General features: G+C 45.1%; 1 protein-coding gene across 2 annotated transcripts in view; it reads right to left on the minus strand.

Annotated features, from left to right (window-relative positions):
• The window catches only part of plxnc1 (plexin C1), a 156,578-nt gene that overhangs the window by 82,260 nt on the left and 46,693 nt on the right, over positions 1 to 27,625 (minus strand). For both annotated transcript variants that reach the window (XM_078235229.1, XM_078235228.1), the window contains exons 5-11: positions 22,581 to 22,713; positions 21,078 to 21,246; positions 20,121 to 20,229; positions 16,471 to 16,561; positions 16,299 to 16,385; positions 9,904 to 9,996; positions 652 to 739 (exon numbers count right to left, since the gene is read on the minus strand). In XM_078235229.1, coding sequence (XP_078091355.1) covers positions 652 to 739; positions 9,904 to 9,996; positions 16,299 to 16,385; positions 16,471 to 16,561; positions 20,121 to 20,229; positions 21,078 to 21,246; positions 22,581 to 22,713 — 770 coding nt within the window. The remainder of the gene's footprint in view (positions 1 to 651; positions 740 to 9,903; positions 9,997 to 16,298; positions 16,386 to 16,470; positions 16,562 to 20,120; positions 20,230 to 21,077; positions 21,247 to 22,580; positions 22,714 to 27,625) is intronic.

Raw genomic sequence — 27,625 nt, forward strand, 5'->3', positions numbered from 1 at the left:
CATTATTACCCATTCTGTGCTACTGCCTGGGACCAATTTTACCCTTCAATCTTACATAATAAAAAGAAGAGCACTGACATTGTCAATTTGCAGTTGGTGAACAGATACAAATTAGAATTTTGTTCAAAGGACACAGGACTGTTGGGCTGGAACTATAAGTGGGGGGGTGTGAAAAAGTTGGTCGTGAGCCCGCCAACCTGGGGTTTCAGGCCTTTCATTGGCTTGAGGCAGGCTTTATGACCCCATCAAGACACAAGTCCTGCCTCCCAGAGTTATCAGAATTGAAGCATGCATGGGGGGGCGGGGTGGGGGATGGTTCTGCCATGAGGAATGCCATAGCATAGCTCAATATTTATGGCCCCCACCCCCACCACCTGTTTGCCAACCTGTTGCTCCTAAGGAACCATAAAAATCCAGATTGTTGACTCTGTTATGAGAAGCCAGTCATCCCGGGGTGAGGCGGGGACGTTTCAACTTACTCTCTGGATGTTAAACTAATATAACGGATTGAATGTTTGTTATAGAACCCGCCTTATTCTCAGCCCACTTCGTTAGAAATGAAAGAAAGTTGAAATGATTGCTTATAAATACTGTTATTGGTGAGCCAATGGAACAAGTCCCTTAAATTTTAAAGGATTAATATTTTATTACCTGTGATATTGTTAGGATTATCAATAATGATTCTGGAATTTTTACTGTAGACAACATTCACAGGGATTATCCTCCTTTCAACCACAAACTGCAATGAAAGCAACAATGTTCATTTAGTTAGTGATTAGATATTACTTCATGCATTTTTAATAAAATTATCAGCCGAAACAAAGGTTGGATTTTCCGGTCCTGGCAGCAGTTGGCATCATTGTAGGTGGGACGGGAAAATTTGGAGATTGGCCAAAAGTAAATTGACTTTTAAAAACCTCAAATCAGCAGTTCGGTGGATGTATAAAACCATTCTCTCAGGTCCAACACTGATCTTACAATCAAACCAGGAGAGATGTTAGGAAGCACTTCTGCATACAAACAGTGGTAGAGGTTTGGAACTCTCTTCCACAAACAGCAGTTGATGATAGATCAGTTGCTAATTTTAAGTCTGAGATAGACAAATGTTTGTTAAGCAAAGATATTAAGGGGCATGGGCCAAAGGCAAGTACATGGAGCTAGGACAGAGATCAGCCATGATCTCATTAAAGGGCAGAACAGGCTCGATGGGCTGAATGGCCTACTTCCTGTTCTTATGTTTAACAGGCGGATAAGGATGGTGGTGTCTGTCTTACCGACCTCCACCTTACAGTGACTGAGTACAAGCCTCAGACACTTCTTCCTATCTCCACTGGACCATGACCCCATTACCAAACAGCAAACCATAGGGCAGAACCTTCCCCTCAGTGCGCAGAGTGCTGACAGGGGTGAGAAATCTGGCGCGCAACTCTCCAGCTGAATTTGTCTCTCCAGATTTTAATGTTTTCTGTGGAAAGAAAATCCGGGGGCATGGTTTTTGCCGTCAATGTGATGGGGCGGAGTCTGATAGAGCTGGTAAAAGGGGGATTCCCTCCACAGGCAATGCGGCAACCCCCCTTCCAATGTGGCTTCCCAGAGGGCCTGCCCTGGTCAGGACACTGCTCAGGCATGTCCCTCTCCCCCCCCATTGGGGCTATACTGACCTAAGCGCCCCAGTGATTTCCCTGCAACAGCTTCAGGTTTGGCAGAGGCTGTAGTAAACCTCGGCACATTAGCAAAGGGGAATTCAGTACCTGGGGGATCATATGGCGAGGAAACCCTATAAATGTAATTACATTTATTTAAATGTATTTAAATGAATAAGCGGGAACCTCATTGCATCACCAGCGAGGGGTGGGGAAAATCCAAGAATGAGGTCTCGCCGACGGGATTCTTGTCCCCGCAGTCTCGTGGGATTTTCAGCCGGTGTTGCCATTTTCGCCCACGGTAAATGCCAGCTGAAAACCCCCCCATTGTTTCCAGGCAGCATGGTGGAACAGTGATTAGCACTGCTGCCTCACAGCGCCAGCGACCTGAGTTCGATTCCCGGCTTGGGTCATTATCTGTGTGGAGTTTACACATTCTCCCCGTGTCTGCATGGGTTTCCTCAGGTGCTCCGGTTTCCTCCCACAATCCAAAGATGTGCAGGTTAGATGGATTGGCCATGCTCAATTGCTCCTTACTGCCCCAAGGCATGTAGGTTAGGGGGTTAAGCGGGGTAAATATGTGGGGTTATGGGGACAAGATGTTCTACCAGAGAGTTGGTGCAGACTCAATGGGCCAATTGACTTCCTTCTGCACTGCAGGGATTCTATGATTCTATACATCCATTTGGAAATTTCTTATTTCCTCATTGCAACTTCTTATCCCACCTATTTAAGTCTCATCTGCAAATCTGGCTGTAGTACCTTCTATCCCTGCATCCAAGTCATTAATATAGATTGTAAATAGTTGGGGCCCGAGGATCGACCCCTGTGGCACCCCATTAGTTACATCTTGCTCACCAGAAAAAGACCCATTTATCCCGACTCTCTGCCGTCTGTCAGTTAGCCAGTCTTCTATACCAGCTAATAAATTACCCCTAACCCTGTGTGATCTTACCCGTGTATGGACCTTCTGTGCGGCACTATCAAACGCCTTCCTGAAGTCCAGATATACATAGAAACATAGAAACCCTACAGTGCAGAAGGAGGCCATTCGGCCCATCGAGTCTGCACCGACCACAATCCCACCCAGGCCCTACCCCCACATATTTACCCACTAATCCCTCTAATCTATGCATCCCAGGACACTAAGGGGCAATTTTTAGCATGGCCAATCAACCTAACCTGCACATCTTTGGACTGTGGGAGGAAACCGGAGCACCCGGAGGAAACCCACGCAGACACGAGGAGAATGTGCAAACTCCACACAGACAGTGACCCGAGCCGGGAATCGAACCCGGGACCCTGGAGCTGTGAAGCAGCAGTGCTAACCACTGTGCTACCGTGCCGCCCTGTACTACATCTACAGGATCCCCATTATCCACTTGGCTTGTTACACTGTCGAAGAACTCGAGCAAATTAGTCAAACATGTTTTACCTTTCACTAAATCATGCTGACTCTGAAGAGTTGCATTTTGACTTTCCAAATGTCCTGTTATTGCTTCCTTTACAATGGATTCAAATGATTTCCCAACAACAGATGTGAAACTAACTGGTCTATAGTTTTCTACTTTCTGCCTCCCTCCCTTTTAGAATACATTCATATTTTTCCAATCCACTGGAACCTTTCCTGCCTCCAGGGAATTTTGGAATATTACAACCAATGGATCCACTATCTCTGCTGTCACTTCCTTTAAGACCCGAGAATGTAGGCCATCAGGCACTGGGGACTTGTCTGCCTTCAATCCCAATAGTTTGATATTCTGGGAAATGGTTTGTTCATACTAACCTGAGAATTATTTGAAGAACAGAATTAATAGAAAAAGAGTATGCATTAAAGCCATATGCTTGGAAATTTCAAAAAGCCTTTGAGATGGGACCATTTGAAGAGGGCATATCACTGAATGGGCGGTAAAGGAAGCAGAGGGGGTGGTAAAGGGAACTAATTCAGATGATAAGTGGTATTTCATAACATCAGTACTGGAACTTCTATTATTCAGAATTTGTATTAATGTTGGATTTAGTAATAAGGTGATGCACCTAAAAGTGAGGAAGAATACAAAAATACATCAGAAAATATACTCATTGGGTAATTTAACTTGATTACATGTCAGGTAATATGGCAAGAAAACAGAAACATTGGGGTAAATCTTCCGATCCCACTTGCTGCGGGAATGGCTGGAGGCGGGACGGACAATTTAGTGAACGATTGAAAGATCTGTTGACCTTGGGCAGGGGTTTCTGATGCCCAGGCAGGCGGGAGCAAAAGATTGGGTAGAATTAGGTGCCCATTGGGTGGAATTCTTTCATCTGGGGTCTAAGTCCCATGGCAGGGGCGGAAATCTTTGTATATATTTTTATACATATGTGTGTGCATGTGCATGGCTTTAAACAGACGGGATTCTCCGGCCATGCGCGCCCCAAGACCGGAAATTCCCACCCGAGCTCAACAGACCTTTAAATGGTCTGCCGAATTTCCTGTCTCATCCGCTACGATTCCTGTGGTGGGCGAGACAGGAGATTTTCGACCTACGTGTCTGCATGATACATAGAAATCATAGAAACCCTACAGTGCAGAAGGAGGCCATTCGGCCCATCGAGTCTGCACCGACCACAATCCCACCCAGGCCATATCCCTACATATTTTACCCACTAACCCCTCTAACCTACGCATCTCAGGACACTAAGGGGCAATTTTAGCATGGCCAATCAACCTAACCCGCACATCTTTGGACTATGGGAGGAAACCAGAGCACCCGGAGGAAACCCACGCAGACACGAGGAGAATGTGCAAACTCCACACAGACAGTGACCCGAGCTGGGAATCGAACCCGGGACCCTGGAGCTGTGAAGCAGCAGTGCTAACCACTGCGCTACCGTGCCGCCCATAATGTTCATATTCTCCTTTTAAAACTTCAGAACATCCCAAGTGTTTAAAAGCCAATTAAACAGTTATCAAATGTAGTAATATTGTAAGATAAGAAACGCTGCAAATAATTTGTACACAGCAAGATCCCACAGACAGCAGTGAGAAGATCATTTTTTTTAGGTGTTAGTTGAGTGACGAATATTGCCCAGATTACTGTGGAGAATTTTCTTCCCCTTTTAAATAGTGACACAGGATCTTTTACTTTCACCTAAAGGAGCCGACGATGTCCAAAAAACATCACTTCTGATAGTGTAGCATTCCCCTCAGTATTGCACTGGAATGCCAGTTTGGATTATTCACTCAACTGTCCATCCACATTCTCTCCAATACTTAAAGTAATATCGTTTGCAAAGCCTTTAGTACTCGAATTACACCTGGCACCATGATCATTGGATCATTGTGCACAGCAGACCTGGGCTATCTCTGTTATGTATGTAGTTGGGGTGTTGTGCCCTTTTAAGGGAATGTATCAGGTGACCCGGGGGAACAATCTTAACCCTTGGGGGAGTTAGTCTTGGACTGACTGTGCACCTGTTAGGATGTTCAATAAACAGTCCCTTGATTGAATTATACCGACCTACGTCGCAGTCTTTTTTATAGTTTATAATTAGACCCAAACATTATAATTGGTGACGAGACTGAGTCACAGCCAACAGGCAGCGTACTACCGCTGTTTTTCAGAAGGAGGAGAAGATCGGATATCACCTGACTTTGAAATAGCACGGATTGAAGAGGTAGCATAGTAGACTTGCAGGGAACAGGCCTAAGCGTCAAGGGAAGCAGTCATGGGGGAACTTGGGTTGCAGTCAATGGCTAGGTTAAAGCCAGGAGTACCAAAATCGTTGTGGAGAGCGGTTGCGAAGGGAAATCAAGCTGTGGTCAACAGAGAAAAATAGTGAGAGGATCACTAGCACAGTCAGTGAGGGAGCGGCTGACATGAAGAGCGTGAAATGAGGGGACTTGGGCTGCAAGAGGCTACTGAAACACGAGTGGGAAAATAAAATGACGGGTCAATTCGGAGTGATAGGATCGTTTAATGAAGAGGCAGAAAGTTGGACCTTGTACACCAAAAATTTTAATTCTATCTGAAAGCAAATAAAGTGGAGAAAGACCTGGTGGCAGTTTTTCTGAGCACCATCGGAAGCAGGACTTTTGCAATCCAAGGAATCTGCTGCAACCAGCAAAACCCATGGAGACAACTCTTGGGAAACTGTATGAGGTGTTAGGAAACCATTTTGCAACCAAGCCACGAATGATTGCGGAACGTTTCCATTTTTATAAACGGGCACAGCAAGCACATCTGTCCAAAGAGTTAACGTGTTGGACTCGAGAAGCTCAATGTCACATTTGTAAGTGGGTGGGTCATATTGCCCAAAATTGCCAGGCACAACCCAAAGAGAAGGGGAGCCGAAAAGAGACAAACCAGAGGAAAATGCACAAGGTACTAGCCAGGAAGGAGACTGGGAGTCAGTCGAATCCGTAGAGGAAGCAGAAGAGCCAAAATCAGTTGAATTTTAGTTAAACATCCTATTGGTATGGGGTGAAGACGATTGATTTATGGTCCTTCCCAATTAGAGGGGAAGACAATTAAGATGGTAATGGATACAGTGGTGTTGCTGATTCTTGATTCAGTGTATAAGGAAAATTAAGGACATTTGCATTGAAGCCTGCCAGGATTATTTTATCTACATAGATGGAACAAGTGGTGACACTGAAGGACTACATACTGGCTAAAGAACAGCTAAGGGATCACTGTGCAGAGTTGCCACTGAACTGAGTTAAACGAGACTACCCTGCCATTATTTAGATCCTCCTGGTTTCCAAAAATTGAAGTTAAATTGGGGCATCATTAATAGGCTGGCAGACTCAAAACCAAGTCTACAAGATGTCCTGGACAAGTATAAAGATGCGTTCAAGAGGACTCTGGGAGAAATGAAAGGGGTCAAAATTATGAATTCAGCTGAAGTCAGAGGCTTGTCCACGCAGCCTGAAGACACGTCCAGTGCTGTAAGCCATCCGGTCTCAAGTGGAAGTAGAACTTGAATGGCTGGTGAACATAGGAATGTTGGAACCAGTAACCATCAGTGAATGGGCCACTCCAATTGTTCAAGTTTTAAAAACAGATGGCACTGTTAGAATCTGTGGTGACTTTAAAGTCACAGTTAAGTCAACCCAGCACTGTATGTGGTTCAATACACACTTCCCCTCATTGAGAATCTGTTCAGTGGACTTACAGGGGGAAAGAAGTTTTCAAAGTGGACCTGTCACAGGGTTATTTAGAAATGGAGATCGCGGAAGAGTCCCAGCCACTGCAGATGATAGTGACACACCGGGGGCTTTTCTGCTCCTTCCCTTTGGCATCACGTCGGCAATGGCTCTATTCCATGGATCAAATATTAAGTGGCTTGCCAGGGGTCCAGAATTATCTGTATGATCTTTCGATGACAGGCTCCACCGAAGAGAAGAACCTGGAAGAAACCCTCAAAATGGTTGCAGGAGCACAGCCTGCAAGTAAAAAAGGAGAAATGTGATTTCGTAAGAGACTCCATCAAATACTTGGGCCATGTCATTGATGGTGAATGTCTACACAAGGCATCCAAGAAGATGGAGGCCATCATGAAGGCCTGTTGACCACAGAACGTATCTCAATTACGATTGTTCTTGGTGAACTACTATGGCAAGTTCGTGCCAGATCTGGCAACTCTGTTAAAACCGCTACATCGGTCGCTTGGAAAAGGACGGCTGTGGAAATGGGGTGCAAGGAGGCTTGCTGGGAGGTGATAAAAGCCTTCAGGAGGTCAGAAGTGTTAACGTATTTCAATCCAAAGTTGCCACTGCAGTTAATCTGTGCGCTTCGCCTTACGGGGTTGGTGCAGTACTGTCGCCTATTTTGTCAAACGGAGAGGAAAGAACAATTGCCTTCGCTTCGAGGTCTTTGACAAAGATGGAGAAAAATTATGTCCAAGTCGAAAAAGAAGGATTGAGCATTATTTTCTCTGAAGTTCACACATTTCCTTTACGGTGGGCATTTTGTGCTGCTGACTGACCACAGGCCACTAACCACCATTACTAAGCTGTATATGGGGATATACAAGAACATAAGAAATAGGAGCAGGAGTAGGCCATCTGGCCCTTCGAGCCTGCCCCGCCATTCAACAAGATCATGGCAATATTCAGGGGATATATATGCCATCAAGGGCGGCAGCACACCTACAGACATGGGCACTGGCTCTATCAGCCTACTCCTTTGAGATAAAATACTGACAATCAGAGAAGCATAGCAAAGCTGTGCCTCTATCAGGGGAGAAAGATGTTCCAGATTGGAATCTAAAAACATGAATTTCTCCCAGGAAGACAAGGTGTTGGTGTCTGCGTCCCAGGTGTGGAATGCTACCCGGAATGACCCAGTTTTAAAACAAGTGGTGGACTTAGTCCTGAGAGGGAGGACCAGCCATAGAGACCAGCCAGATTTACATCCCTACTGTCAAGGCGGTGGGAATTGTCTATACCAGATGGATATCTATTGTGGGGGATGAGAATTATCATTCCTCCCCCGTTAAGAGGAAACTGGAACAAGTGCATCGTGCAAATGAAGGAGATAGCCAGGAGCTATTTTTGATGGCCGAATGTAAACTCCTAGATTGAGGAGAAGGCAAGATCTTTCCAGTCCTGAGCATTAGTAAGGAAGGCGGTGTCCTTGTTGCCCCTGCACCCATGTGAATGACCTAATCTCTGTGGCAGTGGATTCACGTAGATTTTGTAGGTCCAGTAGAAGGACAGATGTTATTGGTGGTAGCGGATGCCCACTCCAAGTGGCCCGAGGAGGCAGCCATGAAGTCAGTGTCAGTGGAAGCGACGGTAGACCGACTCAATGAAATATTCGCCAGATTTGGAAATCCTGAATACGTTGTGAGTGACAATGGACCACAGTTGGTAGTGAAGGAGCTCAGGGGCTACCTTGACCACCATGGAGTCAGACAGGGGAGGTCGACTCCGTACCACCCGACAACAATTAGCCAGGCGAAGAGATTTGTCCAAGCCTTGAAGCAGGTGTTGATCGCTTCACAAAGGGAGAGTTCACAAGGACAATGAATAATCAGGTTCCCCAGCATGTACTGTAACACCACACATGACAACCCAGAAGAGGGCCTGGAGGAGGCACGCGCACCAGCTGGTTGCACTACCGGGGGAGGGTCCAAGGAAAACAGAAACCGACCTGATGGGGAAGCAACTCATGGATTCATCGAATCATAGAATCCCTACAGTGCAGAGTGCAGAAGGAGGCCATTCGGCCCCTTGAGACTTCATCGACCACAATCCCACCCAGGTCCTATTCCCGTAACCCCACATATTTACACTGCTAATCCCCCTAACACTAGGGTCAATTTAGCATAGCCAATCAACCTAACCCACGCATCTTTGGACTGTGGGAGGAAACTGGAGCATCCGGGGGAAACCCACGCAGACACGGGAGAACGTGCAAACTCCACACAGACAGTGATCCGAGGCTGGAATTGAAGCTGGGTCCCTGGTGCTGTGAGGCAACAGTGCTGCCCTAGTTGAAAAGCAGGAGCTTCTGGAAATTTGAGAAAGCTCCTGAGACAGGAGACGATTGTCTAGAAACTGCCATCCCACAGAAAGACTAATTATGTCAATGTAGACACTGATTGGATGTCTTGCTTAAGGAGGTGGAGGTCGTTTTCCATGTTTTCCTGTATATAGTTCTGACTTTGTACATATGTTGGGTTCAATGCTCACATAATATTTAAAATGATGTATATATGTTATTAATGGGATGTTATGTATGGAGGTGGCGTGTTACGTACCTTTAAGAGAGCGGGTCAGTTGACCCTCGGGAACAAGCTCCATCCAGGGTGGAGCTTGGGGGAGTCAGTCTTGGGCTGACTGTGCAACTGTTCAGATGTTCAATCAACTGTTCCTTGTTTTAATTATACTGATCGACCTCATGGTCTTTTTATAGTTTATAATTAAACCCAAACATGATAATCTCAAATCCAGATTAACACCCCTGCACATGGAGGAAGATACCATATTTAGTTGTAAAATGTTGAATTCAAAGCCATGTTGATAGAAGTAATTGCGTAGCTAAAAGGAAACTCAAAATGTGTTCCCCACACTGACACCAACACTGGCAAACGAATATGACCTTTCATCCTTCAAAACAAATGGAAGTTCCTCGTTCAATCATGAAGCAGATTTATATTTTACTGAACATGGTGTGACAGTGGAAGACCGAGGGGCTACCGAGAAAGTGGATACCCATCCACAAGAAAAAAAAACTTTAAATTAATTAATGCAACACATGATGCTGACCTGAGGCCTGACACATTGGATGGTAGAATTGTCGATCCACTTGGCCACTTGTGAAATCCCATCAAACGTACAATTCAGGTCAATATTAGAGTCCTAGAAAACAGTGCAATGTGAAGCTTCTTCAAAGATTTATCTTTTATAATGCAACTCTTTATTCCATTATTAAGGAAATATTGGCAGAACATTTAGAAAATCATAATACAATTAGGGAGAGTCAACACATAGTTTAATGAAAGGGAAATCCTGTTTAGCAAATTTATTAGAGTCTTTGAGGATGTAACAAGCTGGCTGGATAAAGGCAAACCTTTATCTAAAGGGGAAGTAGAAGTAATGTATTTAGATTTCCAAAAGGCATTTGATAAAATGCCATATAAAGGTTTACTGCACTTAACATCTCATGGTGTCAAGGGTAATCTATTAGCATGGGTAGTGGACTGGCTAACTAACAGGAAACAGAGAGTGGAATTTAAAGCCTGCTCGCCTGGCAGTGGGTCTGGAGGGTTCAGGGTAGATATTCCATAGCTTTCCCACTTCTCCGCAGTTAAAAGGAGTGCAGGAAAGCTTGTGGGTAGCCTTCTACCCAGATGGTAATTGAGGTCCATAAGTGGGCAATTAATGCCCATTTTGTGCAGCTACAATCATCCTTAACACTCCCCACATAAACACTGCAATAAATGCCTATTATGCCCATTTAGGGGCCCTTACCCCAGCGTTACTGGTATTGAGTTCCCTTGCTGGACTTTGGCGGGAGCGGGGGCTTCCTTCATTTATAGGCACTCAGTGCCTGATTGAGGGATCAGGCAGTGGGAAAGGGTTAGCTCTCAGTGAGCCCCTTCACTCTTTCTTCTGACCCCCTATTTCCCATCATTAACTAGCAAAACCATACCCCCTCTGTGGCCTGGGCCCTCATAGATCCTAGGCCTCTGGTGGGTACATTACCAGCAGCTGCCACTGCCCGCAGTTGTGCTGACTGTCAGTGGAGTGTTACCAGTTTCTGATTGGCTGGCAGCTCTCATTGCCTGAGATTTCAGTCCTGGGGTCCTAAATCCCAGGTAAAGCCCCTTCAGGGCAGCTAGGCACCTGATCGACACATTATTTACACTGAGACGATGAGAGGCTCCTGCCTGTTCTCAGAATGGTGGGCAGGACCCCCATCTCCAGAGGTAAATTCCACCCACGGCGTCAAGATAAATGGGCCATTTTCAGGTTGGCCCAATCAGTGCTGGGATCTCAACTATTTACAATTAATGACTTGGATAAAGGGCAGATGATATTGTAGCCATATTTTCTGAGGATAGAAAGATATGTAGAAAAGTAAGTTGTGAGGACACAAGAGCCCAGATTCTCCTCTCTTGTTTTTGGTGGGCGGGAAAGCAGTTGAAGGTGAAGAATCCAATGGGAGACTCCAAACGGCATTTACACCAGCAGGATTTCCCATTCAAACTGTCCCGCCCCCTGCCAATGATGTAATGGAGTTCCTGCCATGAAAGGTTGGGAACCCGATTACCATACGTTAATATCTCATGATCGGGCTGCCCTGCCCTATTATTCCCCCTATTAGGACTAGCACATGATCCCATGTGCTGCTCCCATGATCTTTTACCTTTGCACAGAAACAAATGCAACATTGCAACTTGTACCACTCGTAGGGAGTTCTAGCCCTCAACCAGAGCCGGCAAATACACCCTGGCTACTTCTTAAAGAGTTATTCAGAAGATAGATGGCATTGGAAGTCGAAAAATTACCCCTGAACTTTCTGAGCCTACACGATCAATATTAACTAAACACTTGAAAAGTGACTGAACATAAGATCAGTTCTCAGTAGTAAAGTCTCGCTTCTCTCACTAAGCACAGTGTTCCCATTATAGCAATGAAGTGGAGAAAAACATAACGATGGGGACCTGACACATAAAATGGCTGCCTGGCACATAAAAAGGTTACCTGGGAGAGAGACATTAAACAGGCATTGACTTTTAGCGCAGACAACTACTTGAAATTAAAACATGCAGGACAGACAGTTATTTAAAGTTAAATATGCAGGAATCAGATACTGCAGGAAGCCAGTGAGAGCTTGAGGCACTTTAAAGATAAGGACAAACCTAGGACAATAAGGACTGATAAAGAGATTAGCCATAAATGGGAACGGGAATACATAAATGCAGGAAAACCAATTACTGTATGTATAGACCGAAACTAAATCATTGATAGTCACTGAAGGAGGAAATGTATCCATTCTATGAAACAATGCAATGCTAAAAGCCAATATCTGTATATGTCTAGCTGTAACGATGTGTTAACTATCGATCCTACTCAGCTATAACGATGTGTTAAATGGCTAATGTCCGGATTATCCATTGTCTGAAAAGTATAAAAATGAACCACACCTATTGTATCATTGAGAGAAGGTAGCTGCTAAAGTACTGCGGAGTGCCAGTACCTTTCTCCACGAAGCTTCGTTAAATAAAACTGTATTGTTGAGCCTCCAGTCTGACTCCGGTGGTAATTTTCCCACAACAGCAACAAACTTGAATTTATCAAATCGTGTTGTCAGCAGTTAGCAACCTGGCCAGTCTGAATATTATTAAATTGATTCTTGGGATGTGAATGGCAAGGTTGGCATTCATTTCCCATATTCAGTTGCTCAGGTTTCTTCTTGAATATCTGCTGTTGATTTATTTTGCAATTTCTTCCGTCCATTTAAGTAACTTGCTAAGCCACTTTCAGATGTAACCATATGGGGGTCTGCACATGTGGCAGAATTCCTTCATTAAAGGACATTAATAAATCCTTCAGTTTTCCACAACTATTCTGAACTTAAACAATGATAAACAATAATAATAGTTATTTAAGATGCGAAAGACCTCATTCTCAGTGCAGTCCTAAAGACTATATCCAGTTTAATGTCGGTCATCAGCCGTACTCCCGACAATTAAAATTAATCAATAACTGCGATAGGGGCCAATGATCTCGAAATTGCAGTACAATCATGTTTGGATTGGAGGGTGGCCATTTAGATTGCGGAGATGGGAGCTGGCAATCGGGCATGGAGCTGGGGTTATTGGTAAGATGGGCGTGGGTTTCAGCAGTGGGTGGCAGCATCCCAAATCAATTTAAAGAAATGGAAATTAAAATCAAGGCTTTTTCTACAATGGGCAGTTGATGCAAGATTTACACTGTGGCAGCAAGTTGAAAATCTATCTCTGGGGTAGAAATTGCTCAGTCTGTGCCCAGATTTTGGGTGTAAAATGAGTGCAACATTGATCCAGTGTCCTCAGGCGTTTGTTCCATTGACAAACCCTAACAGTGTTCTGGACAGCCATCTAAAAGTGGCTTGGGACCTCTATTAATTCTGGGCCTACCCCTGGGTATTTGTTATCCATGGGTTTGCTGGATGAGAGTCTTTGTACATATTTTACATTAGCAAAGAGCAATACAGAGATGTCAGCTGTTTCGACATCTGCAGGAACTTTATTTACAAAGTTTATACAGAGCATTACAATGTCTACTTTCTTATGCTTCTAGCACAAGGTTCATTCTGTGGATTTTATTTAATGGTGGCACAGTAGCATAGTGGTTAGCACTGCTGCCTCACAGCACCAGGAAGACGGATTCAATTCTGGCATCGGGTCACTGTCTGTGTGGAGTCTGCATGTTCTCCCCGTGTCTCCATGAGGTTCCTCCGGGTGCTCCGGTTTCTTCCCATACTCCAAAGATGAGCAGGTTAATTGCCCATGATAGATTGCCCCTTGGTGTCAGGGGGATTAGCAGGGTAAATACATGGGGTTACGGGGATAGGGCCAGGGTGGGATTGCTGTCAGTGTAGGCTAAACCAATCAAGCACAATAAGTGCCAGACTCTCATAAACACAGAACAATTAAACACAATTGTCACACACACTTACAGAAATTCTAATACAATTGAGTTAGTATTTGGGTGACAGAATGCAACTGAACGAATTCCATTTTCCTATAGACTTGCGACTGGATTGTATGTGGGATTTCACTGCACCTTTCATCACTGACAATATCAGCCAAGCACATTTCATCGTGGGCCAAGGTATTAAGTAAGTTTAACAGGGAATCAAATAGTGTTCTGTAGCAATATAGCTGAGACTACAAATTGTCCAATACACTTGACTGGGGAAACTGGATTGACTGGATTGCTCGTCAGAGAGCTGACATGCACAAGATGGGTTGAGTGGCCTCCCTCTGTGCTGTTTAGACTGTGACAATGAGTCTTGATCAAGAATGCCACACAGAAAAGGCCTCTTGGAATTCTTTTCACAGAATTTAGCAATCTTCCTCCTCAGCAAAAAATAAAAAACAAGTCATCCTATAGATTATGTTATGAGTCCATGAAGCAGAATTCCTTCTTGTGCACAAAGCTAAGAGGAACCAGCTTACTGAAACAGGAAATGTTGGTTAAAATTTGTAACATCTGTGAGGAGCAGACATTTATTTTGAAGGCCATGCCTGTCAGTCAGGGGTGATTGAGGGTTGCAATATACAACAGCTGGGTCTGAGTCTCTATTTGACAATTCTTTTCATCCATTTGTAACATCAAAGACAGGCATTTCTTGTTCATCTCCAGTTGTCCAGAAAAGGCAAACAGGTACCTTCTCAAATACTGTAGTCTGAAGTGAGGAAGCTGGGAGCTGCCACAATGGATAAGGAGCATTGAAGGAAGGGTGACTAATATCCAGCTTAGAAGGGGTTGTGAGTTATACAGTCATACAGCGCAAAAAAGACCCTTTGGCCCATCGAATTTGCACTGACAATAACTACCCCTAAAGGTGCGCTAATCCCATTTTCCTGCACTTGTACCGCATTGTATAAATGCGAAGTGATGCATTTTGGAAGGAATAATGTAGGGAGGAGTTATACAATAAATGGCAGAGTCATCAGGAGTATAGAAACACAGAGGGACCTAGGTGTGCAAGTCCACAAATCCTTGAAGGTGGCAACACAGGTGGAGAAGGTGGTGAAGAAGGCATATGGTATGCTTGCCTTTATAGGACGGGGTATAGAGTATAAAAGCTGGAGTCTGATGATGCAGCTGTATAGAACGCTGGTTAGGCCACATTTGGAGTACTGCGTCCAGTTCTGGTCGCCGCACTACCAGAAGGACGTGGAGGCATTGGAGAGAGTGCAGAGAAGGTTTACCAGGATGTTGCCTGGTATGGAGGGTCTTAGCTATGAGGAGAGATTGGGTAGACTGGGGTTGTTCTCCTTGGAAAGACGGAGAATGAGGGCAGATCTAATAGAGGTATACAAGATTATGAAGGGTATAGATAGGGTGAACAGTGGGAAGCTTTTTCCCAGGTCGGAGGTGACGATCACGAGGGGTCACGGGCTCAAGCTGAGAGGGGCGAAGTATAACTCAGACATCAGAGGGACGTTTTTTACACAGAGGGTGGTGGGGGCCTGGAATGCGCTGCCAAGTAGGGTGGTGGAGGCAGGCACGCTGACACCGTTTAAGACTTACCTGTATAGTCACATGAGCAGCCTGGGAATGGAGGGATACAAACGATTGGTCTAGTTGGACCAAGGAGCAGCACAGGCTTGGAGGGCCGAAGGGCCTGTTTCCTGTGCTGTACTGTTCTTTGTTCTTTGTACCATATCCTTGAATATTATATTTCAAGTACTCATCCAAATATTTTTTAAAGGTTGTAAGGTTTCCAGCTTCCACTACTTTCTCAGGTAGTGCATTCCACATTCCCACCACCCTCTGAGTGAAAACGTTTTTTCTCAAATCCCCTTTATCCTAAAACTCTACACTGTTGTGATTGACCCCTCAACCATGGGGAACAGCTTCTCCCTATTCACCCTGTCTACATCCCTCATAATCTTATGCACCTCAAGCATGTCCCCCTTCAGCCTTCTCTGCTTTGAAGGAAACAATCCAAGCCAAGCTAATCTCTCCTTACAGCTCAAATGCTCCATCCCAGGCAACATCCTGGTGAACCTCCTCCTCCTCTGCTATCACACCAGAGGGGAACTTGGAGGTGATGGTGTTCTTGCGCAGCCATGTCCTTCTCGGTGGTGAAGGGTGCACTGGGGAAGCGGTGGTGTAGTAGTAATGTCACTGGGCTAGTAATCCAGACCCAGGTTCGAATCACGCCGTGGCAAATGATGGAATTCATGGTCTGAGAACACCCCAGAGCATTTCACAGACAACAAAGTACTTTTTAAAGTTTAGTCGCTGTTGTAATTCAGGAAGCACAGTGGCTAATTTGTGTGCAGCAAACTCCCAGAAACAGAAATGTGATAACGATCAGAGTCATCTGTTTTAGTGAGGTTAATTGAGGGATAAATATTTGCCAGGACACAAAGTTGAACTGTCTGCTCTTATTTGAAATATCCCATGGTAAATATTAGGGTTATTTTAAGACTTACTTTTAACACTTTGGCATGTTTCAGCAAAATGTCAAGATCCATGGTTGAAGGTGAGTTTAATTTTGCTTCATCGATCTGAGGGCAGGACTGAAAAAATCAATTGTTATTAATTTTTAAGTCTGTTTTCCCTTTTAAAAAAACAATAACATCAATCTCAGTAATCACTGGTTACCTTTCCAACATTTCCACGGCAAGATGAGTTGTGAGAACATCGATGTTCTACCACACACCAGTGACATCCAGAGTTGAGACATTCAGAACATCTGGTTAAAGAAGGGAGAAAGTTGTTCTTCGTTAACAGCTGGAAATCAGAGTTATACATAGAAATACATAGATTACAACACAAGCAGTCTAATCAGCTCAACCAGTCTGTGCTAGCATTTGCTCATGGAATTGGCAGAAGGATCATAGGGGAATTGAAGTGTCAAAGGTGAGGCAGTGTCCACATCCAGAGGCCAGGAGACAGCAGAAAGAACAATCTCAACGCCAAGAAACATCACCACAACATTGACATCTACAGCTCATTGAAAACATTTAAAAAATTGGACACACACTTTGCAGACTCTCCTGGATCTTGGGAAGAGAATGGATCTGACACATGGATACTCCTCCATTATCCACTGACCACCAGCTTCCCAGGCTCTTTACACAACAAGGTCTTAATTTCCAATGTAAAGAAACAGTCAAAATCCAGGCTGGAACCAAGATCAGGCTTCACTTCCAAAATCTCTGAAACACAGCGTTCACACAAATCTCTCTACTGCTGCTTCCAATGAAACATTTTAAAATATGACAACATTTCTCCAGAACCAGGGCATTGATTATAGGATATAAACATAGCCAAATTCAACTTCCTGTCTGAAGATTACACACTACCCTTTCAAGCTCCAAAATTTAACAGGACAGGAACTTCAGTAAACACTTGGGCCGGGATTTTCCAATCTTGCCAGGGGTGGACATTGTCTCAGGCAGGATGGGAAAATTTGGAGAGCAGCCAAAATTTTCAATTTTCTTGTCCCGCCCATGGCAATGCCTACTGCGAGCAATAGTGGAAAATTCAGCTCTGAGAAAATGCCTCCCTCACCCACAATGGCCTCGCAACTCCTGAAGAGGCAAATCCATAGCTCTAGAAGCCATTCAGTGTCACTCAACCAAAATTATCAACATCAACCTTACAACTACCTTGTCACAGCTGACAAAACCTCAACAAACTGACAATCGAGGGGGGCCTGCTTTGGTTTGATTCGACCTTGAGTGACTGTGGGTATGGAGACTGCACGTTCTCCCCGTGTCTATGTGGGTTTCCTCCGGGTGCTCTGGTTTCCTCCCACAGTCCAAAGATGTTCAGGTTAGATGGAATGGCCATGCTAAATTGTCCTGTGGTGTCCCAAGTTATGTACGTTAGGGGGAGTAGCGGGATAAAAGCATGAGGTTATAGGCATTGGGTCTGGGTGGGTGCTCCTTCGGAGAGTCAATGCAGACACAATGGGCCGAATGGCCTCCTTTGCACTGTAGGGATTTTATGATTCTATAAATAAGAGGAGAATAAACAATCTAGCTCCAAAAGACGGTTGTCGTTCAATAAGATTGTGGCTAATCTTTCACCTCAACTCTACCTTCTTATACTATACGCAAAAACCTTGATTCCCTTAACATCCAAAAATCTATCAATCTCAGTTCGAACCTCCTCAATGACTGAGCATTCACAGCTTTCTGGGATAATCCTAAAGATTCACAGCCTTCAGAAAATCAAAGTTCTCCTCATCTCAGTCCTCACTGGCTGGCCCCTTATGATTAGATTTTGTCTCCTAATTGTAGACTCTCCAGAAAGTGTTAACAGGCTCTCAGAATCCATGCTGTTCAAGCCATGCACCCATTAGAATTGCCCACCGAGCTTCACCCACAATCCCATTTCACACAGAAAGAACTCCCACTTGTAAAGCGCCAATCACAACCTCAAGACATCCCAAAATGATTCACACCCAGTGAAATGGATTTGCTAATGTGTTGTAAATGAATGCAATAGTCCATTTGTGAACTGCAAGATGCCTCACACAGGAATGAGATAAACAAGCCCAGCATTTGTATCATGGTGTTACTAAAGGAATAGATATTGGCCAAGATACATGGAGAACACTCGTGGCTGCCTTCTTTCCATAACATATTTCACCTGTACTGGAGAGGAGTTTAACACCAAGTCCTAAAGAAATCTCTTCCAAAGGTTCAATAGGCTGATTCCTGGGATGAGAGGAGTATGCAATGAGAGCAGATTGAGTAGACAAGGCCAAATAATCCCTGAGGTTTACAAGAATGGAAGTAATAACAACTCCTCCAGCGAAGAGAGTAAAAGAAAATGACCAGCAGTCTGATGAGCTTCAACCTCTGGCCCCAGTGATGGTTCAGCAGTTCAATACGCTGAGCCAGCAAGCCAAGGCCACAAAAGATGCTTCAACCTGGGATGAGATTCTCCGGCCTCCCCTCAGCATTTTTCTCAGCGGTAGGAGGAGATGCGCCGTTCGCAGGTGGTTGGATCCAACCCAAGCCGCTGGGAAACCTGTGGAAGAGGGTGTGCCACTGGCAGGTCCAGAGAATCCTGCCAGCATGAATGGCCAGAAAATTCCAGCCATGGTGGCAACCATCCATTGCCGACAATGAAATGCAAAGGTCTGCGAAGCAGTAAACTTCATTCTTGTCACAGGAATGCTCATCGTTCACCACAGAGAACATTGCCACGATCCACACGGTGAGAAAATAAATGACAAAGAGACGAACGCAATGTTCATCTTCCGCGCAATAAGCAACTCAGGGTAGCAACCACTAACCAGCACAATTGTCAAACTGACCAAATGTAGTTTAACATTAAAGAACAGAAGAGAAGGCTGAAAACATACCCAGGTGACAGAACAACCTTCAGACTTATAGAAAGAACAAGCAGTGATGGAGCCTAGTATTCATCCAACTGTAGTGCAAACAAGATATGGAAGTGTTATACGGCCATCAGACCACCTGAACCTTTAAGTTCAAGGACTTGAAGGGAGGAGTTGTGGTAGCAATAATGACAATGTAAATGTATGATAGTAATAACACTGTAAAACCTAAGTTAAACTGTAATCACTTAAAATACATTGTGTGAGGACTTGGAGGGAAGTGTAATAGGAGGGTCCGTCACATACAGGGTTTACGTGGGTGACATGGTGGCACAGTGGTTAGCATTGCTGCCTCGCAGCGCCAGGGATCTGGGATCAATTCCGACCTTGTCTGTTCCAGAGTACACCCATGTCTGCGTGGGTTTCCTTCGCGTACTCCGGTTTCCTCTCACAGTCCAAAGATTTGTAGGTTAGGTTGATTGGCCTGGCTAAATTGTCGCTTAGTATCCCAAGATATATAGGTTAGGTGGATTAGTGGGATAAATACGTGATGTTATGTGAAAAGCCTGGGTATGTTTCGGTGCAGACTCAATGGGTCAAATGGTCTCCTTCTGCACTGGAGGGGTTCGATTATTCTATGTTGGACTGAGTACAGTACTACCCACACAGTGATGTAAAAGAGCACATGACCCAAACACCTGCCTAGTGTTTGAGAGAGCTGTGTTACCAGTGGATATGAAGACAGTTTCTAGCTTATACCCTTTACAGTATATTTGTAAATAGTTCTAAGAGTCAATAAAAACTTACAGTTTACCTAACTATGATTACAAAGGCTTTAACCAACTGTAACCAACACCCGAGGACAAAATCTTTCCCATTTTACTTTTCTAGGCACCCATTTCTCCTCCTAAACAAGACCAGGTTCTTATTTATGTAAATAGGATGTAAAACTTACGTAGCATTGTTTAACCGAGCTGCCGCAATCTTGTAACAATTATGGATCATGGACTGGGTGGTGAAATTCAAGGATCCAAATTCAAGAGATGTCTCTATGGTGACTGGTTCTACAAGAAACCAGAAAGAAACACATGTTAATGTCATCGTACATTGCAGAGTTCTAAAGGCTGATGTTAATTTCGGATGGATAGATTGTGAGATTGGGGGAAAACTCTTGTGGACACCAGAGCCTGGTTTAACACCCAGACTCATTCATATTTCTCTGCTCAAAACCAGTGGGAATGACAGAAGAGCAGGAAATTAGTGGGGAAAAGGGAAGGTGAATGAAGGGAGGAAGTAGAGGGATCAGCTTCATAATGGACCAAGATGATGGGAGGAAAATCTTGTTGTTGGGGGAGTGAGGCCCTAAGGTGTTCTTGTTGACTCAGAAATTCCTGCTCCTCAAGACCACAGAAACCTGGCCCTCTCCTGCCATTATGCTGTGCTGGAGGATTCAAAGTTGCTCAGGTCTCCCAATCCTGGGAATTAAAATGGTGGCATGATGTCAACTGGGCTTCAATCACCTCATTTTAATTGGGTGCCCACCTGCCCGGGGAGGGCAGCCTCTGCGCTGTCAAAATCCTAATAGTTCAAATTGCGAAAGGGGCAGGAAAGTGTCCTTGATATGGTGCAAACTGCCCAGCCCACCATTATTTTAACTAGGTAAACACCTGAATTGCACTGTGTGGGATGGATGAAATCAGGGCTTCAGTTACACTAGGGAATGGGATTATTCTACGGGTTTGAAGATTACATTGACTGGAAATCCAATTATTAAACTGTGATATCGACACATCTGTATCTCGGGCTACTTTATATTAAATCTTGAACAATCTCTGGTTTGCAAGAATTGAAGGACTTCCCAAATTCCGAGCAGTCCAGTGAAGTTGTGTCCCACCATGTGACTATCTGGTACCTGGTTGATTTTCGAGCTGAGTGTAGATTTCACTGGACACTTGGCAGGAACACTCGGTTGTGTAATTGGCTCTGCAGATGACTTCATTGTTTCTGACGTTCCTCAGCACACAAGTTGTATTTTTGTTCATGAACTTGCTGAGTTTCCCACTTGTTTTTACTGTAAAGAGCTGGAAGAAGATGTTTGACATGAAAATACAGCCTCACAATAAATTCATGGGATTAGGACATTGCAACCACATCAACTTGAAATTTTACAACACTTTTACTGAGAATTAGACAGAAATTACAGCACAGAAACAATCCATTTGTCCCAACTGTTCTATCGTGGCATTTACATTCCATGCTAGACTCCTCCAATCTTTCTTCATGTAACCCCATCAACCCATCCTTCCATTATCCATTCTCCCTCATATGTTTATGTAGCTTTCTCTTAAATACATGTGTTAACTGACTCAATTATTCCTTGGTTAGAATTATATTCTACTCCCACCACATCACCCTAGGGCTTTCCTCACTTTCCTAGAGCACGGTTGGCAGGCAGAGGGGAGAAGGAAATTCCAGCCCATGTGCCAGACAGTTCCACATTATAACAGCACTTTGGCTGAAAAGGTTATTGGAATTTCCTATTGAATTTGTTTGTGGCTACTACCTTATATTTAAGGCTGTCAGTTTTCATCTCTCCAACAAGTGGGGGAAAAAAAATCGGGTAATATCTTCTGGTTCCACCAGCAGCCAGAATCGTGGTAGCTGCGGCTCACTTAACCTGACAGGAGGCAAAAAAATCAGTGAAATTCTCAGGGACACTGCCCGCCTCTGTCCCTGACCACCTGGGGAGCTTCACTGGTCCCACTGGCGAGGCCATCACAACTGGTCCCCATTGGCGGGGACTATCTGTTATCCTCGCAGGTGAGGACCTCCACCAGCGAGATCGGAAAGCTAAGTGAGCCCGGACTATTACATCCCAGCCTCACTAATCATATTTAAATAAGTTTAGAAATATTTAGATCAGCCTTGCGCTCACCTGGGAGGATTGCGAAAGACCCGAAACCGAGTGTGATTCGCGTTTTTAGCCTCCCGCTCAAATTTCCTGCCCTGCTAATCAACCAGTGACAAAAAGATCGCGCCCTAATTATACCACAGTTAAAAGTTGTGTACAATCAAAATGGACAATAAATGCTGGCTCAGCCAATTACACAAATTCCATGAAAGAATAAAAACAAATTAGACTGGATAGCTCTTTCCTTTTGGTCAGTACAATTACGATGGGCCAAAAGGTTTCAGACAATGTAAAAGCCTGTTCATTCTTTTCTGATGAGTGTAACCTCTCAATTTTGGTAACATCCTTGTAACTCTTTTTGCACCTTCTCCAGTGCCTCAATATCTTTTATATAATGTGGAGGCCAGAACTGAGCACGGTGTGAGCTATCAAAGTTTGATACAAATTTATCATCAAATTTCCCAAGGTATAACTTCCAAATATAAAGATATTTTAGACCATTACCTTTGTGTTCTTGAAGGAACTATCTATCGCCAAAGGTACCAATATCACTTCTGGGCAGCTGTTGATTTTTTCTTTCACGGTAATCCAGTAAACTGAATTGTTTGAGTTTTCACATTCATGAGCAAAGGAGCACCTTAAAAAGGTAAGTTTGACAAATGGGAATTATAATGATAACATCCATAGCTGATAATCTATTCTGTCCAAAACACTGAATACTGGATAAATTCTTAAATGTGCAAGTTAGAAACAAGTTAATTTCAGTTTCTTTTCAAGACATTGCTTGTATTTTTTCATGTAGAACATTGTAGATGGGTTTACTCCTCCCTGTATAACCAAGCTTTGGAGGTTAACACCAAGGCCACCTGAGTATGACATCTCTCGGCCACTCCAAAGGAACATTGGAACAGGAGGACTGTAGGGTGTTTGTGTAGGGTTGTTTTTCAAACTGGAGGCCTGTAATCAACAGTGTGCCTCAAGGATAGGTGCTGGGTTTATTCATATTTGTCATTTATATTACTGATTTGCATGAGAATTTAGGATGCATGGTCAGTAAGTTTGCAGATGGCACCAAGACTGGTGGCATGGTGGACAGTGAAGAAGGTTATCTAGGATTGCAATGGGATCTTGGTCAATTGGGCCAGTGGGCTGACGAATGGCAGATGGAGTTTAATTTAGATAAATGCGAGGTGATGCATTCTGGTAGAGCGAACCAGGGCAGGACTTACTCAGTTAATGGTAGGGTGTTGGGTATAGTTATAGAGCAAGGAGATCTAAGGGTACAGGTTCATATCTCCTTGAAAGTGGAGTCACAGGTGGATAGAGTGGTGAAGAAGGCATTCAGCATGCTTGGTTTCATTGGTCAGAACATTGAATACAGGAGTTGGGATGTCTTGTTGAAAGAGCAAAGAAAATTACAGCACAGGAACAGGCCCTTCGGCCCTCCAAGCCTGCACCGATCATGCTGCCCGACTTAACTAAAACACCCTACCCTTCCGGGGACCATATCCCTCTATTCCCATCCTATTCATGTATTTGTCAAGATGCCCCTTAAAAGTCACTACCGTATTCGCTTCCACTACCAACCCCAGTAACAAGTTCCAGGCACCCACTACTCTCTGTGTAATAAATTTGCCTCGTACATCTCTTTTAAACTTTGTCCCTCGCACCTTAAACCTGTGCCCCCTAGTAATTGACTCTTCCACCTTGGGAAAAAGCTTCTGACTATCCACTCTGTCCATGCCTCTCATAATCTTGTAGACTTCTATCAGGTCACCCCTCAACCACTGTCGTTCCAGTAAGAACAAACCAAGTTTCGCCAACCTCTCCTCATAGCTAATGCCCTCCATACCAGGCAACATCCTGGTAAATCTTTTCTGTACCCTTTCCAAAGCCTCCATATCCTTCTGGTAGTGTGGCAACCAGAATTGAACACTATATTCCAAGTGCGGCCTAACTAAGGTTCGATAAAGATGCTTCTGCATTGCCACTTTCAGTGACCTGTGTACCTGTACAGCCAGATCCCTTTGCCTATCAATACTCTTAAGGGTTCTGCCATTTACTGTATATTTCCTATCTGTATTAGACCTTCCAAAATGACTCACATTAAGCTCCATCTGCCATCTCTCCAGACTCCAACTGGGCGGCACGGTAGCACAGTGGTTAGCACTGCTGCTTCACAGCTCCAGGGTCCCGGGTTCGATGCTCGGGTCACTGTCTGTGTGGAGTTTGCACATTCTCCTCGTGTCTGCGTGGGTTTCCTCCGGGTGCTCCGGTTTCCTCCCACAGTCCAAAGATGTGCGGGTTAGATTGATTGGCCAGGTTAAAAATTGTCCCTTAGAGTCCTGGGATGCGTAGGTTAGAGGAATTAGCGGGTAAAATATGTGGGGGGAGGGCCTGGGTGGGATTGTGGTCGGTGCAGACTCGATGGGCCGAATGGCCTCCTTCTGCACTGTAGGGTTTCTATGTTTCTATGATCTATATCCTGCTGTATCCTCTGATGGTCCTCATCGCTATCCGCAAATCCACCAACCTTTGTGTCGTCCGCAAACTTACAAATCAAACCAGTTATATTTTCCTCCAAATCATTTATATATATTACAAACAGCAAAGGTCCCAGCATTGATCCCTAAGGAACGCCACTTGTCACAGCCCTCCATTCAGAAACGCACCCTTCCACTGCTACCCTCTGTCTTCTTTGACTAAGCCAGTTTTGTATCCACCTTACCAGCTCACCTCTGATCCCATGCGACTTCACCTTCTGCACCAGTCTGCTATGAGGGACCTTGTCAAAGGCCTCACTGAAGTCCATGTAGACAACATCCATTGCCCAACCTCATCAATCATCTTCGTCACTTCCTTGAAAAACTCGATCAAGTTTGTGAGACACGACCTCCCCTTCACAAAACCATATTGCTCTCACTAATACGGCCACTTATTTCCAAGTGGGAATAAATCCTGTCTCAAAGAATCCCCTCCAATAATTTCCCTACCACTGATGTAAGGCTCACTGGCCTGTAATTACCTGGATTATTCTTGCTACCCTTCTTAAATAAAGGAACAACATTGGCTATTCTCCAATCCTCTGGAATCTCTTCTGTAGCCAGTGAGGATGCAAAGATTTCTCTCAAGGCCCCAGCAATTTCCTCCATTGCCCCTCTCAGTATTCTAGGGTATATCCCATCAGGCCCTGGGGACACGTCTACCTTAAGAACCCCAATACCTCCTCCTTTTTGATCTCAACATGACTCAAGCTACCCACACATCCTTTTCCAGACTCATCATCCACCAAGTCATTCTCTTTGGTAAATACTGACGCAAAGTACTCATTTAATACTTCGCCCATTTCCTTTGGCTCCACGCATAGATTCCCACCCTTGCCCTTGAGTGGGCCAACCCTCTCCCTGGCTACCCTCTTGCTCTTTATATATGTATAAAAAGCCTTGGGATTTTCCTTAAGCCTGCTGGCCAATGTTTTTCGTGACCCCTTTTACCTTCCTTACTCCTTACTTAAGTTTCTTTCTCCTTTCCTTGTATTCCACGGTTGCCTCGTGTGTTCCCAGCCTCCTAGCTTTGACAAATGTTTCCTTTTTCTCTGAAGTTGTACAAGACATTGGTAAGGCCACACTTGGAATACTGTGTACAGTTCAGGTCACCCTATTTTAGAAAGTATATCATTAAACTAGAAATAGTGCAGAAAAGATTTACTCGGATGCTACCGGGACTTGATGGTTTGAGTTATAAAGAGGCTGGATACACTGGGACTTTTTTCCCTGGAGCGCAGGAGGCTTAGGGGTGATCTTATAGAGGTCCATAAAATAGAGGGGCATAGGCCAGCTAGATAGTCAACATCTTTCTCCAAAGGTAGGGGAGTCGAAACTAGAGGGCATAGGTTTAAGGTGAGAGGAGAGAGATACAAAAGGATCCAGAGCGGCAATTGTTTCACACAGAGGGTGGTGAGTGTCTGGAACAAGCTGCCAGAGATAGTAGTAGAGGCAGGTACAATTTTGCCTTTTAAAAAGCATTTGGACAGTTACATGGGTAAGGTGGGTATAGAGCGATATGGGCCAAACATGGGCTATTGGGACTAGCTTAGTGGTTAAAAAAAAAGGGCGGCATGGACAAGTTGGGCCAAAGGGCCTGTTTCCATGCTGTAAACCTTTATGACTTAATCACTCAAACATGTCCCAACATTCAATAGGATCACGGCTGATCTGCAGCTTAACTCCATGGTGGCGATTGTCCAATCCTGATGTGCTACAGGCCGGGAGAATAGCGCGTGGGCCGATTCGCAGGATTCGCGCATCCCCCAGCGCTGGATATCTGGCGCAGTCGGGCCCACGTTGGAAGCCGGTGGGACCAGCAGGCAAGTAACTTAAATCTTATTTTAATGTCATTTAAATGCCTTTATCGGGCCCATGAATGACGTCTCCTGGCCCGATAGCATCTCCCAACACGCCAGTACAATTTCATCCCGGCGTGGTTTAGAGTAGCTCCCCACTTTTGGGGAACAAGCGGGAGACCCCGCTGAAGTGAAGGGAGGAGGAAAACGGGGCCCCCCAGGGGGTCGGGGGTGGCGGTGCCCCGTGGGCATGGGCACATGGGCGCTGCCAGCCTGTGCCCCCAGCACTGGCAAAGTGCCCATGCCCAGGGGGCGCCTTGACACTGCCCACCAAGCATTGGACAGTGCTAAAGGGGGTGGGTCCCAGTGGCGATCGGTGGGGTTAGGGGATCCCACTGCCATTTTGCCATTGGGACCATTCAGGGCTGGAGTTCAGGCCAGTGATCGGGGTGGGCTTGGGGGGAGGGGGGTAGTCTGCCTCCTGCGGCGGGGAATCATCACTGCTGGGTGGCGGGGGGGGAGCTGGAGATCGGGCCGCTCCGGGACGGTGTAGGGGGAGGTTCGGGGCTGGCCTAGGAATGCTCATGGAGGCTGTGATCGGGCCAGCTGGCCAGCGATTGAGCTGGCCATAAAACTGCAGGCTGACAGTTCAGGGCCACCACGTCCACGCACGGAGTTCGGGAACTGTCAGACTATGGCATGAATAGGCCCAGCGCCCCGAGCTTTTAATGATATTCATGATTGTGACCTCTCCCTCGACTTGACATGTATGCCCAATCCATCAGGAAGCGCGTCAATGCCGGGTTCATCAGCTGCCCTCACAAGACAGCCCCGAACATCACCCAAGCGCAACGCAACGCCAACATTGTCATCAAACCAGCAGACAAAGGAGAGGCCATTGTCATACTGAACAGAATGAATTACTGCAAAGAAGTGTACCGACAGCTGAACAACGAGGAACACTACAGACAGTTACCCACAGATCTAACCAAGGAACACACGTGTCAACTCAACAGACTGATCAAGACATTTGATCCGGACCTTCAGAGCACCCTCCGTGTTCTCATCCAACGTACTCCCCGCGTTGGAGATCTCTACTGCCTCCCGAAGGTACACAAGGCAAACACACCCGGCCGTCCCATCGTATCGGGAAATGGGACCCTGTGCGAGAACCTCTCCGACTATGTCGAGGGCATCCTGAAACCCA

The sequence above is a fragment of the Mustelus asterias genome, chromosome 19, assembly GCF_964213995.1.
Source record: "Mustelus asterias chromosome 19, sMusAst1.hap1.1, whole genome shotgun sequence".
Lineage (NCBI taxonomy): Eukaryota > Metazoa > Chordata > Chondrichthyes > Carcharhiniformes > Triakidae > Mustelus > Mustelus asterias.